The sequence below is a fragment of the Palaemon carinicauda genome, unplaced genomic scaffold (genome assembly GCF_036898095.1).
Source record: "Palaemon carinicauda isolate YSFRI2023 unplaced genomic scaffold, ASM3689809v2 scaffold1095, whole genome shotgun sequence".
NCBI classification, from domain to species: Eukaryota; Metazoa; Arthropoda; class Malacostraca; order Decapoda; family Palaemonidae; genus Palaemon; species Palaemon carinicauda.
The window spans coordinates 1,786-14,387 of NW_027168588.1; the positions used below are offsets into that span (position 1 = coordinate 1,786).

At 34.8% G+C, this 12,602-nt stretch overlaps 1 protein-coding gene across 1 annotated transcript; it reads left to right on the top strand.

The window, feature by feature from the left end:
- Positions 1 to 6,684: 6,684 nt before the first annotated feature.
- LOC137635271 (perilipin-4-like) lies at positions 6,685 to 8,519 on the top strand (the record flags this gene model as incomplete). The annotated part of the gene is made up of 1 exon (XM_068367733.1): positions 6,685 to 8,519. A coding segment is annotated over one exon (1,835 nt), but the record flags the coding sequence as incomplete, so codon positions are not given.
- Positions 8,520 to 12,602: the final 4,083 nt, after the last annotated feature.

Here is a 12,602-nt window from a genome sequence, read left to right on the forward strand (position 1 = left end):
AGAGAGAGAGAGAGAGAGAGGAGAGCGAGAGAGAGAGGATGAGAGAGAGAGAGAGAGAGATTGTTCTATTATTGATGGATTAAATGAAACTAAATGAAATAGTGTTTGAAAGAGTTGATATGTAAGGAAGAGAGTTAATGATAGATTTAACAGATCTTGTTACAAGGGTTGAGAGAGAGAGAGAGAGAGAGAGAGAGAGAGAGAAAGAGAGAGAGACTCCTTTTGATAACTGCTCCATTTCAGCTTCTGTTGGGCCTTGATTAAGAACGAAATTAAGAACTTCCCGCTCTATCTCCTTCCAACCCACCTTGCCACAGAGAGAGAGAGAGAGAGAGAGAGAGAGAGAGAGAGAGAGAGAGAGAGAGAGAGAGAATTCATCAAATTATAAATAATCATAAAACGGAAATTTAAAAAACACGGAAAAAACGAAATTTGATTAATAAGAAAAATAAAAAAATAATAAATTCGATTTACATATAATATAAAAAATAAAAATCTTACTTATATGAAAAATATCAAAAATAAAAAACCGATTTATATAAAAATATCAAAAATAAAAGATCGATTTATATAAGAAATGTCAAAAAATAAAAATCGATTTATATAATATAAAAAATGAAAAAAAAATAAGGTAATCAAAGCGAGCAGACGTATATAATTAAAACAAGAGGAAGCAATTCATCAAGTAAGATTATAAAAAAGTAATTACAGAGAGAGAGAGAGAGAGATGAGAGAGAGAGAGAGAGAGAGAGAGAGAGGAGAGAGAGAGACCTTCCTAAAAAGATGACATGTTAAACATTAAAAAAATTGATACCTTTACAAGATAAGGTAAAACATTAACTAAAGATGCACTCAGTAGAGCGCAGACCTCCCGCCACGACAGCTTATTTCTCGATCTTATGCTCAACTTGACCTTTGACCTTAACATGTATTAATTGCTGTGGATTTTCATACATTCAAATATGAACCAAGTTTGAAGTCTCTGTGACAATGATGTCCAAACTTATGGCTGATTACGTGAAATGATATTTTGCTTGACCTTGACCTTTGACCTTAACATGTATTAACTGGTGTGGATTGTGCTTGACCTTGACCTTTGACCTTAACATGTAATAATTGCTGTGGATTTTCATACATTCAAGTATGAACCAAGTTTGAAGTCTCTGTGAATATGTCCAAACTTATGGCTGTTTACGTGAAATTGACATTTTGCTTGAGTGTGACCTTGACCTTTGACCTTGATCTTCCAAAATTTAATAATTTCCGGCTTTTAAATAACAGTTAATCCTTGTAAGTTTCATTACCCTACGATTAAAATTGTAGTCAGGAAGCTGCTCACAAACACACACACACACACACACACACACAGACAAACAGGGGCGAAAACATAACCTCCTTCCAACTTCGTTGGCGCAGGTCATTATTGCAAGTAAGAGAGAGATAGGAGAAGATAATAATAATCATAGATTCGTGATGTAAACAAAGATGGCGGAGAGATGAAGAGAGATTACCAACTTCAGCATCCCTCAAGTTTCATCTTGACTTTCATCTTAATCTGAATATCTTTTTGCTTTTTAATTATTCTAAACAAAACCTAATTAATTATCTAAAGGGAAATTATTCTGAGTTTTTTTTTTTAAACTATTCTCTAAAATCGTAATTTTCATTTTAATTTAAAAATAAAACGAAAAAAAAATTCAAAAATGTGGAACAAAATTTTCTTGAAATTCGTAATTTTAAACATTATCTATCAGATGAAATAAAAAATAGGATTTTTGCAAATCTTGTTTTCGAGTAAACCCAATTTTTTTATATAAAAATAAAACGGAAAAAAAGTATTTTTCAAAATTTGAAACAAAATTTTCTTGAAATTCGTAATTTTAAACATTTCAATTTTGAAATAAAATAAAAAAGGTAATTTTTTAAATCTGGTTTTCGAGTAAAACCAAGTTTTTGTACTTTCAATTGTTAAAATTTCTATAAGTAATGTTACATGCATTTAAAAGAGAATAAAAAAAATTAAAACTAATTTTCTATAATAAAATCAAAGTTTGAATAGTTTATAGTTTCAATTTTGAAACGTACTGATGAAAAAAAATGACAAATTCTTATTAATAAAACTAAGTTACTTTGAACACTATATATATATATATATATATATATATATATATATATATATATATATTATATATATATATATACATATATATATATATATATATATATATATATATATATATATATATACATATATATATACATATATATATATATAATATTATATATATATATATATATATATACTATTATACTGTACATCATATTTTGTTTCCTGATGATAAAAATTGCATATACATTAAATTTTTTAATTTCCTGACTAATATTTCCAAAAAATAAGACCTGCTGGCCTCTTCAATGAAAAAATTAATAAAAAAAAAAACTTAATAATACTCACACAATTATTACAAATATAAATCATGGTATATAAAACCTTAATAATAATTACAACCTTATATTAATAATGATTAAAACATGCATTCATCATTTTTTTAATATAAACATGCAATCACAACATTCAACATTCTATAAATAAAATCCAACATTAAATGGTAACTTTAACATTTTAATTAATAAAACCACTAAAAACAGTATATTAAAACAGTATATTAATAATATACATGTTATCAATAATCACAGATTCAAAAATTGAATAGGCCAAAGAGTATTTCAAATCACACATTCTAAGTCATCCTATAATAACATGCTCTTGAATATTCACGTTCCAAACAACAACAACAACATCAACAACAACAACAGCATACAATCGCCTTATCATAATAATCAAAGACCATGCAAATGGCAATATTTAAAACCACCTTATCGTAACAATCAAAGACCATGCGAATGGCAATAGTCAAACAATCACTTTATCAAAATAATCAAAGACCATGCAAATGGCAATAGTTAAAACCACGTTATCATAATAATCAAAGACCATGCAAATGGCAATATTTAAAACCACCTTATCGTAACAATCAAAGACCATGCGAATGGCAATAGTCAAACAATCACTTTATCGTAACAATCAAAGACCATGCGAATGGCAATAGTCAAACAATCACTTCATCAAAATAATCAGAGACCATGCAAATGGTAATAGTTAAAACCACGTTATCATAATAATCAAAGACCATGCAAATGGCAATAGTTGAAAAATATCACCTTATCATAATAATCAAAGACCATGCAAAGGGCAATAGTTAAAAATCACCTTATCATAATAAGAGACCATGCAAATGGCAATAGTTAAAAATCACCTTATCATAATAAGAGACCATGCAAATGGCAATAGTTAAAAAACACCTTACCACAATAATCAAAGACCATGCAAATGGCAATAGTTTAAAAAAATCACCTTATCATAATAATCAAGAGACCATGCAAATGGCAATAGTTGAAAAATATCACCTTATCATAATAAGAGACCATGCAAATGGCAATACTGAAATTCTCAATAAAAACAAAATATCTTTCAACGTAAATCAACACAAAAGATAAACTCAGTATTCACTATGCAATTGCATTTGCAATACGCCTCAAAATCACACACACAGCCAACTAAGAGTTAGCCATTCAGCTTGCAATCTAGAAAAAGCCGTTTGCAACAGACACACGGTTGCTTGCAAGCTTCTATGTAAAATTAAATTCTTACTAACGAAAGCATTAGGAACCGAGACATGCATGTAAAAGGATAAATAATTAAATAAATAAATAAATAAAATACAGAAACAAATAAACAGATCAGTTTCAGGCTATGGATGAAATGAAGATGATTAAAGTGGGATAATTCTTAAACCGTGTGTTAAATTATTCACTGAGGACTCCTATCACATGGTTAGCTTTTATTCAATGAAGAATATGTGAAAAATGACCTATAGTCCAATGGTAAAGTGACCTATAGTCTACTGCTGGTCAATAGAACTATCGTCCACTGGTCAAGTGAACTATAGTCCACTGGTTAAGTGAACTATAGTCCACTGGTTAAGTGAACTATAGTCCACTGCCAAGGTGACTTATAGTTCACTGGTAAAGTAACTTATAGTTCACTGGTCAAGTGAACTATAGTCCATTGGCAAGGTGACTTATAGCTCACAGGCAAAGTTACCTATAGCTCACAGGCAAAGTTACCTATAGCCCACAGGCAAAGTTACCTATAGCCCTCAGGCAAAGTGATCTATACCTCACAGGCAAAGTGACCTATAGCCCACAGGCCATGTGACCTATAGTCCACTGGTCAAGTGGCATATAGTCCACTGGTACAGTGACCTATATTCTACTGATTAAATGATTTATAGTTCAAAGACAAAGCAACCTATGGCACGCTGGCAAAGTGACCAACACTCAGTCATTCAAATGCTCCACTGAATGAAAGCAATTGGGTCTGCCCCATAACTCTTGCCTTCAACCAACCCACTTCAGACCTTGAAATCAACTACTTAATTCCTGCCCCTTCCTCCTATTCAAGCATAGAGTCTTTAAATTGGTCTTAGAAATACCTTAATAGCTGTTATTGCTTTGGGAAATTGGCAATAGGACCCCCTCCCCCCCTTTTTCTTTTTAATTTAACAGAGCATTTTCTGGTATTTTTGCTAAAAAAAATCAGGATTTAAAAAATTATACATTTATTTGGTATTCTACTGGTTGAGTAAACCCCTAAAATACAACGTAAGGACAGGTTAGAACCAGTCGACGGGTGCGGGGTGGGGATGATGCTACTCTAGATAAATATGGAGAGTATGAATCTGGAGACCATGTAACCTTATTCAAATTTGGTATTCTACTGGTTGAGTAAACCCCTAAAATACAACGTAAGGATAGGTTAGAACCAGTCGACGATTACGGGAAGGGGATGATGCTACTCTAGATAAATATGGAGAGTATGAATCTGGAAAACATGTAACCTTATTCAAATTTGGTATTCTACTGGTTGAGTAAACCCCTAAAATACAACGTAAGGACAGGTTAGAACCAGTCGACGGGTGCGGGGTGGGGATGATGCTACTCTAGATAAATATGGAGAGTATGAATCTGGAGACCATATAAACTTATTTCATTTGATGAAATTACATCTATATTTTGAGGAAACAAAACAGAGCATCCAGTTCCAACATTTCTGAGTAATCTTATAGACTGACACACTAATCAACTAGTTTACAAAAACAACTAAGTTTAATAATTCGTTGAGTATAACACCTGATCAAAATTATGAAAAAAACAAATTTAAATATATTAAAATGTTTATTTTTAGCCCCTCAATATTCATGGGTAATTAAAGTTCCATATCTGAATATAAAAATGCCAGTAAAAATGTAAATTATTCATTAATTCTCAAAAAAAAATAAAGAAACAATTAAAAAAACTGTCTGATTTTACGTTTTCTTGACAGGTGACTAGAAAAAGCTTGGTTATCAAATCTGCAGCCAAATCTCTCTCTCTCTCTCTCTCTCTCTCTCTCTCTCTCTCTCTCTCTCTCTCTCTCTCTCTCATACAGAAATACATTCAAGTATACATACATATAAAAACACACAGCTTCGTAGTCTTATTAACCTGATGCTGAAAAAGGTTTTTAACACTAACCTCTCTCTCTCTCTCTCTCTCTCTCTCTCTCTCTCTCTCTCTCTCTCTCTCTCTCTCTCTCTCTCTCTCAGGAATACATTCAAGTATACATACGTATAAAAACACACAGCTTCGTAGTCTTATTAATTTGATGCTGAGAACATTTTGAACTCTCTCTCTCTCTCTCTCTCTCTCTCTCTCTCTCTCCTCTCTCTCTCTCTCTCTCTCTCTCTCTCTCTCTCTATCAAAATTCCTCTACGTTGAACACAAGACAAGTTGATTGGACACTCTGACACTTCAGAATACAATATACAACAATGAAATTCCACGCAGCAAAGAAATACATTGATATAACTTCTGTATAAAGATATATCAAAGTCAGTGTAATATATATATATATATATATATATATATATATATATATATATATATATATATATATATATATATATATATATAATATATATATATATATATATATATATATATATATATATATATATATCAAAATGTTCAAAAGGAATAATAATAGAATCTCCGTCATCGAGAAAAAATATGTATTCAAATGAAAAAAAAAAATATTCATTGAATAGATAATAACGAGATTACTATTCTGCATCGTGAGTGAATAATGATTCATTTATTGTATATAATATTGCCTTTTTCATTACAATCAAATCTATAAAGATTTTTATTTTCATATTTCAAATCGCGACTATTGTAACATCAGTTCAAATTTGAAAAAAAAAAATGAAAATTTCCCAAAAATCGAATAATGCATTATAGAAAGGAATGGGGCAGACCCAGATGCTATTCTATCCACACCCAGGTCTTCCAGTTCACATAGCTATCGTAGAAGCAAAATGAGCAGATGAGGTGACGCTGTAGTGTCAAGGAATATTAAAAAAAAATCAAATACATTGAGTATTTAAACTTCCTTGAAGCACAAAGCACAAATAATGCAGCTATACGTCCAAGCAGTTCTCAGGAACAGAGTAATCTGTTACATTACCTTATAATTGCAATAGGATTCATCATTTAAAATAATCATGACTAAAACTCTCTGAGACTGGCCACAAAAAGAAACTGCAACTCTGGGACTGGGCAAAGAAATTGTAACTCTGGGATTGGCCAAAGAAATTGTAACTCTGGGACTGGCCAAAGAAATTGCAACTCTGGGACTGGGCAAAGAAATTGTAACTCTGGGACTGGCCAAAGAAATTGCAACACTGGGACTGGGCAAAGAAATTGCAACACTGGGACTGGCCAAAGAAACTGCAACTCTGGGACTGGGCAAAGAAATTGCAACACTGGGACTGGGCAAAGAAATTGTAACTCTGGGAATGGCCAAAGAAACTGCAACTCTGGGACTGGCCAAAGAAACTGCAACTTTAGGACTGGCCAAAGAAACTGTTACACTAGGACTGGCCAAAGAAATTGCAACTCTGGGACTGGGCAAAGAAACTGCAACTCTGGGACTGGGCAAAGAAATTGTAACTCTGGGACTGGGCAAAGAAACTGCAACTCTGGGACTGGGCAAAGAAATTGTAACTCTGGGACTGGGCAAAGAAACTGCAACTCTGGGACTGGGCAAAGATATTGTAACTCTGGGACTGGCCAAAGAAATTGTAACTCTGGGACTGGCCAAAGAAATTGTAACTCTGGGACTGGGCAAAGAAATTGTAACTCTGGGACTGGGCAAAGAAATTGTAACTCTGGGACTGGGCAAAGAAATTGTAACTCTGGGACTGGGCAAAGAAATTGTAACTCTGGGACTGGGCAAAGAAACTGCAACTCTGGGACTGGGCAAAGATATTGTAACTCTGGGACTGGGCAAAGAAACTGCAACTCTGGGACTGGGCAAAGATATTGTAACTCTGGGACTGGGCAAAGAAATTGTAACTCTGGGACTGGGCAAAGAAACTGCAACTCTGGGACTAGGCAAAGAAATTGTAACTCTGGGACTGGGCAAAGAAATTGTAACTCTGGGACTGGGCAAAGAAACTGCAACTCTGGGACTGGGCAAAGAAATTGTAACTCTGGGACTGGCCAAAGAAATTGTAACTCTGGGACTGGGCAAAGAAACTGCAACTCTGGGATTGGCCAAAGAAATTGCAACTCTGGGATTGGCCAAAGAAACTGTTACACTAGGACTGGCCAAAGAAATTGCAACTCTGGGACTGGGCAAAGAAATTGCAACTTTAGGACTGGCCAAAGAAACTGTTACACTAGGACTGGCCAAAGAAATTGCAACTTTAGGACTGGCCAAAGAAACTGTTACACTAGGACTGGCCAAAGAAACTGCAACTTTAGGACTGGCCAAAGAAACTGTTACACTAGGACTGGCCAAAGAAATTGCAACTCTGGGACTGGCCAAAGAAATTGCAACTCTGGGACTGGGCAAAGAAATTGCAACACTGGGATTGGCCAAAGAAACTGTAACTCTGGGACTGGCCAAAGAAATTGCAACTCTAGGACTGACCAAAGAAACTGCCACTCTGGGACTGGCCAAAGAAACTGCAACTCTAGGACTGGCAAAAGAAATTGCAACTCTGGGACTGGCCAAAGAAACTGCCACTCTGGGACTGGCCAAAGAAACTGCAACTCTGGGACTGAGCAAAGAAATTGTAACTCTGGGACTGGGCAAAGAAACTGCAACTCTGGGACTGGGCAAAGAAATTGCAACTCTGGAACTGGCCAAAGAAACTGCAACTCTGGGACTGGCCAAAGAAACTGCAACTCTGGGACTGGGCAAAGAAATTGCAACATTGGGACTGGCCAAAGAAACAGCCACTCTGACTGGCCAAAGAAACTGCAACTCTAGGACTGGGCAAAGAAATTGTAACTCTGGGATTGGCCAAAGAAACAGCCACTCTGACTGGCCAAAGAAACTGCAACTCTAGGACTGGGCAAAGAAACTACAACACTGGGACTGGGCAAAGAAACTGCAACTCTTGGACTGGGCAAAGAAATTGTAACTCTGGGACTGGGCAAAGAAATTGTAACTCTGGGACTGGGCAAAGAAATTGTAACTCTGGGACTGGGCAAAGAAACTGCAACTCTTGGACTGGGCAAAGAAATTGTAACTCTGGGACTGGGCAAAGAAATTGTAACTCTGGGACTGGCCAAAGAAATTGCAACTCTCTGTGACTATCCAAAGAAAAAACAATCAGACCATGTAATCCATTACATTACATTAAAATTTCAATAGGATTTATCCCATAAAATAAAAATAAGGACACTGCAACTCTCTGAGACTGGCCAGAGAAAGGAACCGCAACCCTAGCCAGAAAACAAACACAAACAACAGTGATCAGCTTCTGCAGCTGTATGTGACACAGCCCATTCATGAGACCAGCGGAGCAGTTACAAACCTCACTTTTAACAACAACAACAATAACAAGAGCCCCACAACTTCCCCCCCATATGGCCCAGACTTTAAAATCGAGCCATTCACAAGTGGACGACAACGATGTGACGTCATCAAGGTTTCATATCACGGAAATAATTCATTACGCAACAAGTGGTGGTGGAGCTATTTTATTGATAAGGACGTGTGGCCCCCAATAGAGAGAGAGAGAGAGAGAGAGAGAGAGAGAGAGAGAGAGAGAGAGAGAGAGAGAGAGAGAGAGAGAGAGAGGTAGGTCTGCCCATAAGAGCCACTTACTCTTAAATAGGCATATTTCATTTCCACCACTGTAATAATATATATATATATATATATATATATATATATATATATATATATATATATATATATATATATATATATATATATATATATATATATGTATATGTATATATATATATATATATATATATATATATATATATATATATATATATATACATATATATATATATATGATAAATTTTGCACATTTAGACATGTTTTTCATATTCAAATAAGCCATATATATTTTTGATACATTAATGTCTGGATTCTCTTAACGACCTCGGGATCAGAGCCCCAGGCGAAATCACACAAAGACAAGAGCTTGGGTCCGGCCGGGAATCGAACCCTGGTCGGCAAGCTTGTATAGACAGTGACTTGGATTCTCTTAACGACCTCGGGATCAGAGCCCCAGGCGAAATCACACAAAGACAAGAGCTTGGGTCCGGCCGGGAATCGAACCCTGGTCGGCAAGCTTGTATAGACAGTGGCCAAGTGGCTTAGTCACTGTCTATACAAGCTTGCCGACCAGGGTTCGATTCCCGGCCGGACCCAAGCTCTTGTCTTTGTGTGATTTCGCCTGGGGCTCTGATCCCGAGGTCGTTAAGAGAATCCAGACATTAATGTATCAAAATATATATGGCTTATTTGAATATATATATATATATATATATATATATATATATATATATATATATATATATATATATATATACACAACAATAAATGCAGCAAAAGTTTGCACACATACACTCATTCATGCCTAGGGCTTGGCCATTTCATCACCCAGGTGGCCATTGCGAATTGGTGACATTGAAAGACCAGTCTGATTGCTCACAGCAAACCCAACCTAGTATGGATGTCCCTGACTAGTACAGCTTTGCTGATCATGGCGATACACAAACCTTTCACCACGTTAAGGTATCCACACTCAGAAATGGGAATATATATATATATATATATATATATATATATATATATATATATATATATATATATATATATATATATATATATATATATATATAAACAACCAAACCACATCAGAAGATGACCTATACCCAGGAGGTCCCACGCCCACATGCTATAACAATATAATGACCCCATTTCAACAGGAAATTAACTTATATTGCAAGGGACCTTGGGGTAGGGCACCTAGACAACCAACTCGACCTTTGTACACACACAAATTGAAACATGAACCTAAAAAGAGGGAAGAATCTTCAGAAAAATGGTAAATAGGTTTAAAAAAGGTTTAATATATACTAAATGGTAACCTCTCTAACTTGCAAAAAAACACCCCCCCTGCAGAACCCCCGTTTGGTCAAGGACCTTGAAGCAGGATACAGAATCACCTGTTAGGTTGCATTGATAAAAGCCAAAGGCCTCTGGTTCTGTGTGAGATATGTTCAGTGTAGTTGTTAGGAGAGAGAGAGAGAGAGAGAGAGAGAGAGAGAGAGAGAGAGAGAGAGAGAGAGAGAGAGAGAGAGAGAGAGAGAGAGAGAGAGAGAGAGAGAGAGAGAGAGAGAGAGAGAGAGAGAGAGAGAGAGAGACGTTGACCTCTATATCAGGTCTGAAATAATTCCAGGAAAAATTGGAAAACATCATAAGGTGACCCATTAGGCAATTAGTTATTATTGTTATCAAATGAAACTAATGACCAATAATCAATATCAAAAACAAGTAATTCTACTATGGGCTAACACCCTATACACATCAAAGTAAGCAACAATAGAACATAAATGATAATTAACATGAAAAATTGCAATGCAGTGGACCAGTAAAAGACACGTCGGTCTGAGTCAAGAAAAAGACTACTGGAAATGGACAAATATCCCAGATCGGACAAAGACCCCTTCAACATACCAATGAACAAACAGCAATTGAAGCTAACAAAGACCATTCAAAAACACACCAGATAAATATCAGACAAAGTCACCTTTAATAAAGTAATGTGTAGAGACAAGCAGCAAGAAAGACAGATCAGCCACAGCAGAAAACAGACCAGGAATTCTGACGACGTAAAAGGCAAAGATACACTTCACAGGTCAAAAGGAAAAAAAAAAATGGAATAAAAAACAAAGACATGAAAGTCCCAGCAAGAAGACAGAACAGAAACACCTCGATGACATAACAGAACAGAACAGACACAATCCACAGACCAAAATAATGATCTACAGAATGAAAAACCACTCATGAACAGACCAAAACAGGCGAACAGACCGAGAAAAACAAAGACAGGCAAGTCCCAGCAACAAAACAGTCTAGAACAGACAAAATAAAGATCTACAGGATCAAAAACCATTCAAGAACAGAACAGAACAGAAGAAGACAATATTCGCCGCTCAAGAACAGACCACAACAGAAGACACTATCCAAAACAAGGCGAAAAGACCAATAAAAACAAAATCAGACAAGTCCCAACAACAAAACAGCCCATAGACCACTCAATGACATAACAGACCAGACGAACACACCCTCCCCCACATCAAAAGAAACAAAAAGAGGACCAGTGAACAACAAAAACGAAACTGCTACTGCCAGTGCTAGCCAGCCAGTGCCAGTCAGCCAGCCGCCATGAGCCAGCCCATACCACAATGGACACCTGGTGTGACACGGCCATATGAGGGTATACAACCCTCACTCACTCACTCACTCTGGCTGTCAATCAAAGGCCGCAAATAGGGCTGCAAGGATATGTCAGCGATTACATTTGGAGGGCCTCTGTCGTAACCGGTATGAGTGCAACACATATGGGGTCGTATGTATGGCCCATACAGCGCATCCTGCTGTTATGAAGTGCAGGGTAGATATTTGGGTATGGGTATGTATGGATATATTGTATATGTATGTACACATAAATTATACATGTATACACTATATATATATACACATATATATATGAATATAAACAATGTTTATATATATATATATATATATATATATATATATATGTGTGTGTGTGCATATATATTTATAAATATATACACACACACACACACATATATATATATATATATATATATATATATATATATATATATATATATATATATATATATATATATATATATGTATACATATATATTTATATATATACATATATATATGTATACATATATATAAGAATATATATATATATATATATATACACATATAGATATATATAAATAAATATATATACATATTTATATATATATGTATACATATATATAAATAAATATATATATATATATATATATATATATATATATATATATATATAAATAAATGTATGTATATATATATATATATATATATATGAATTATATAC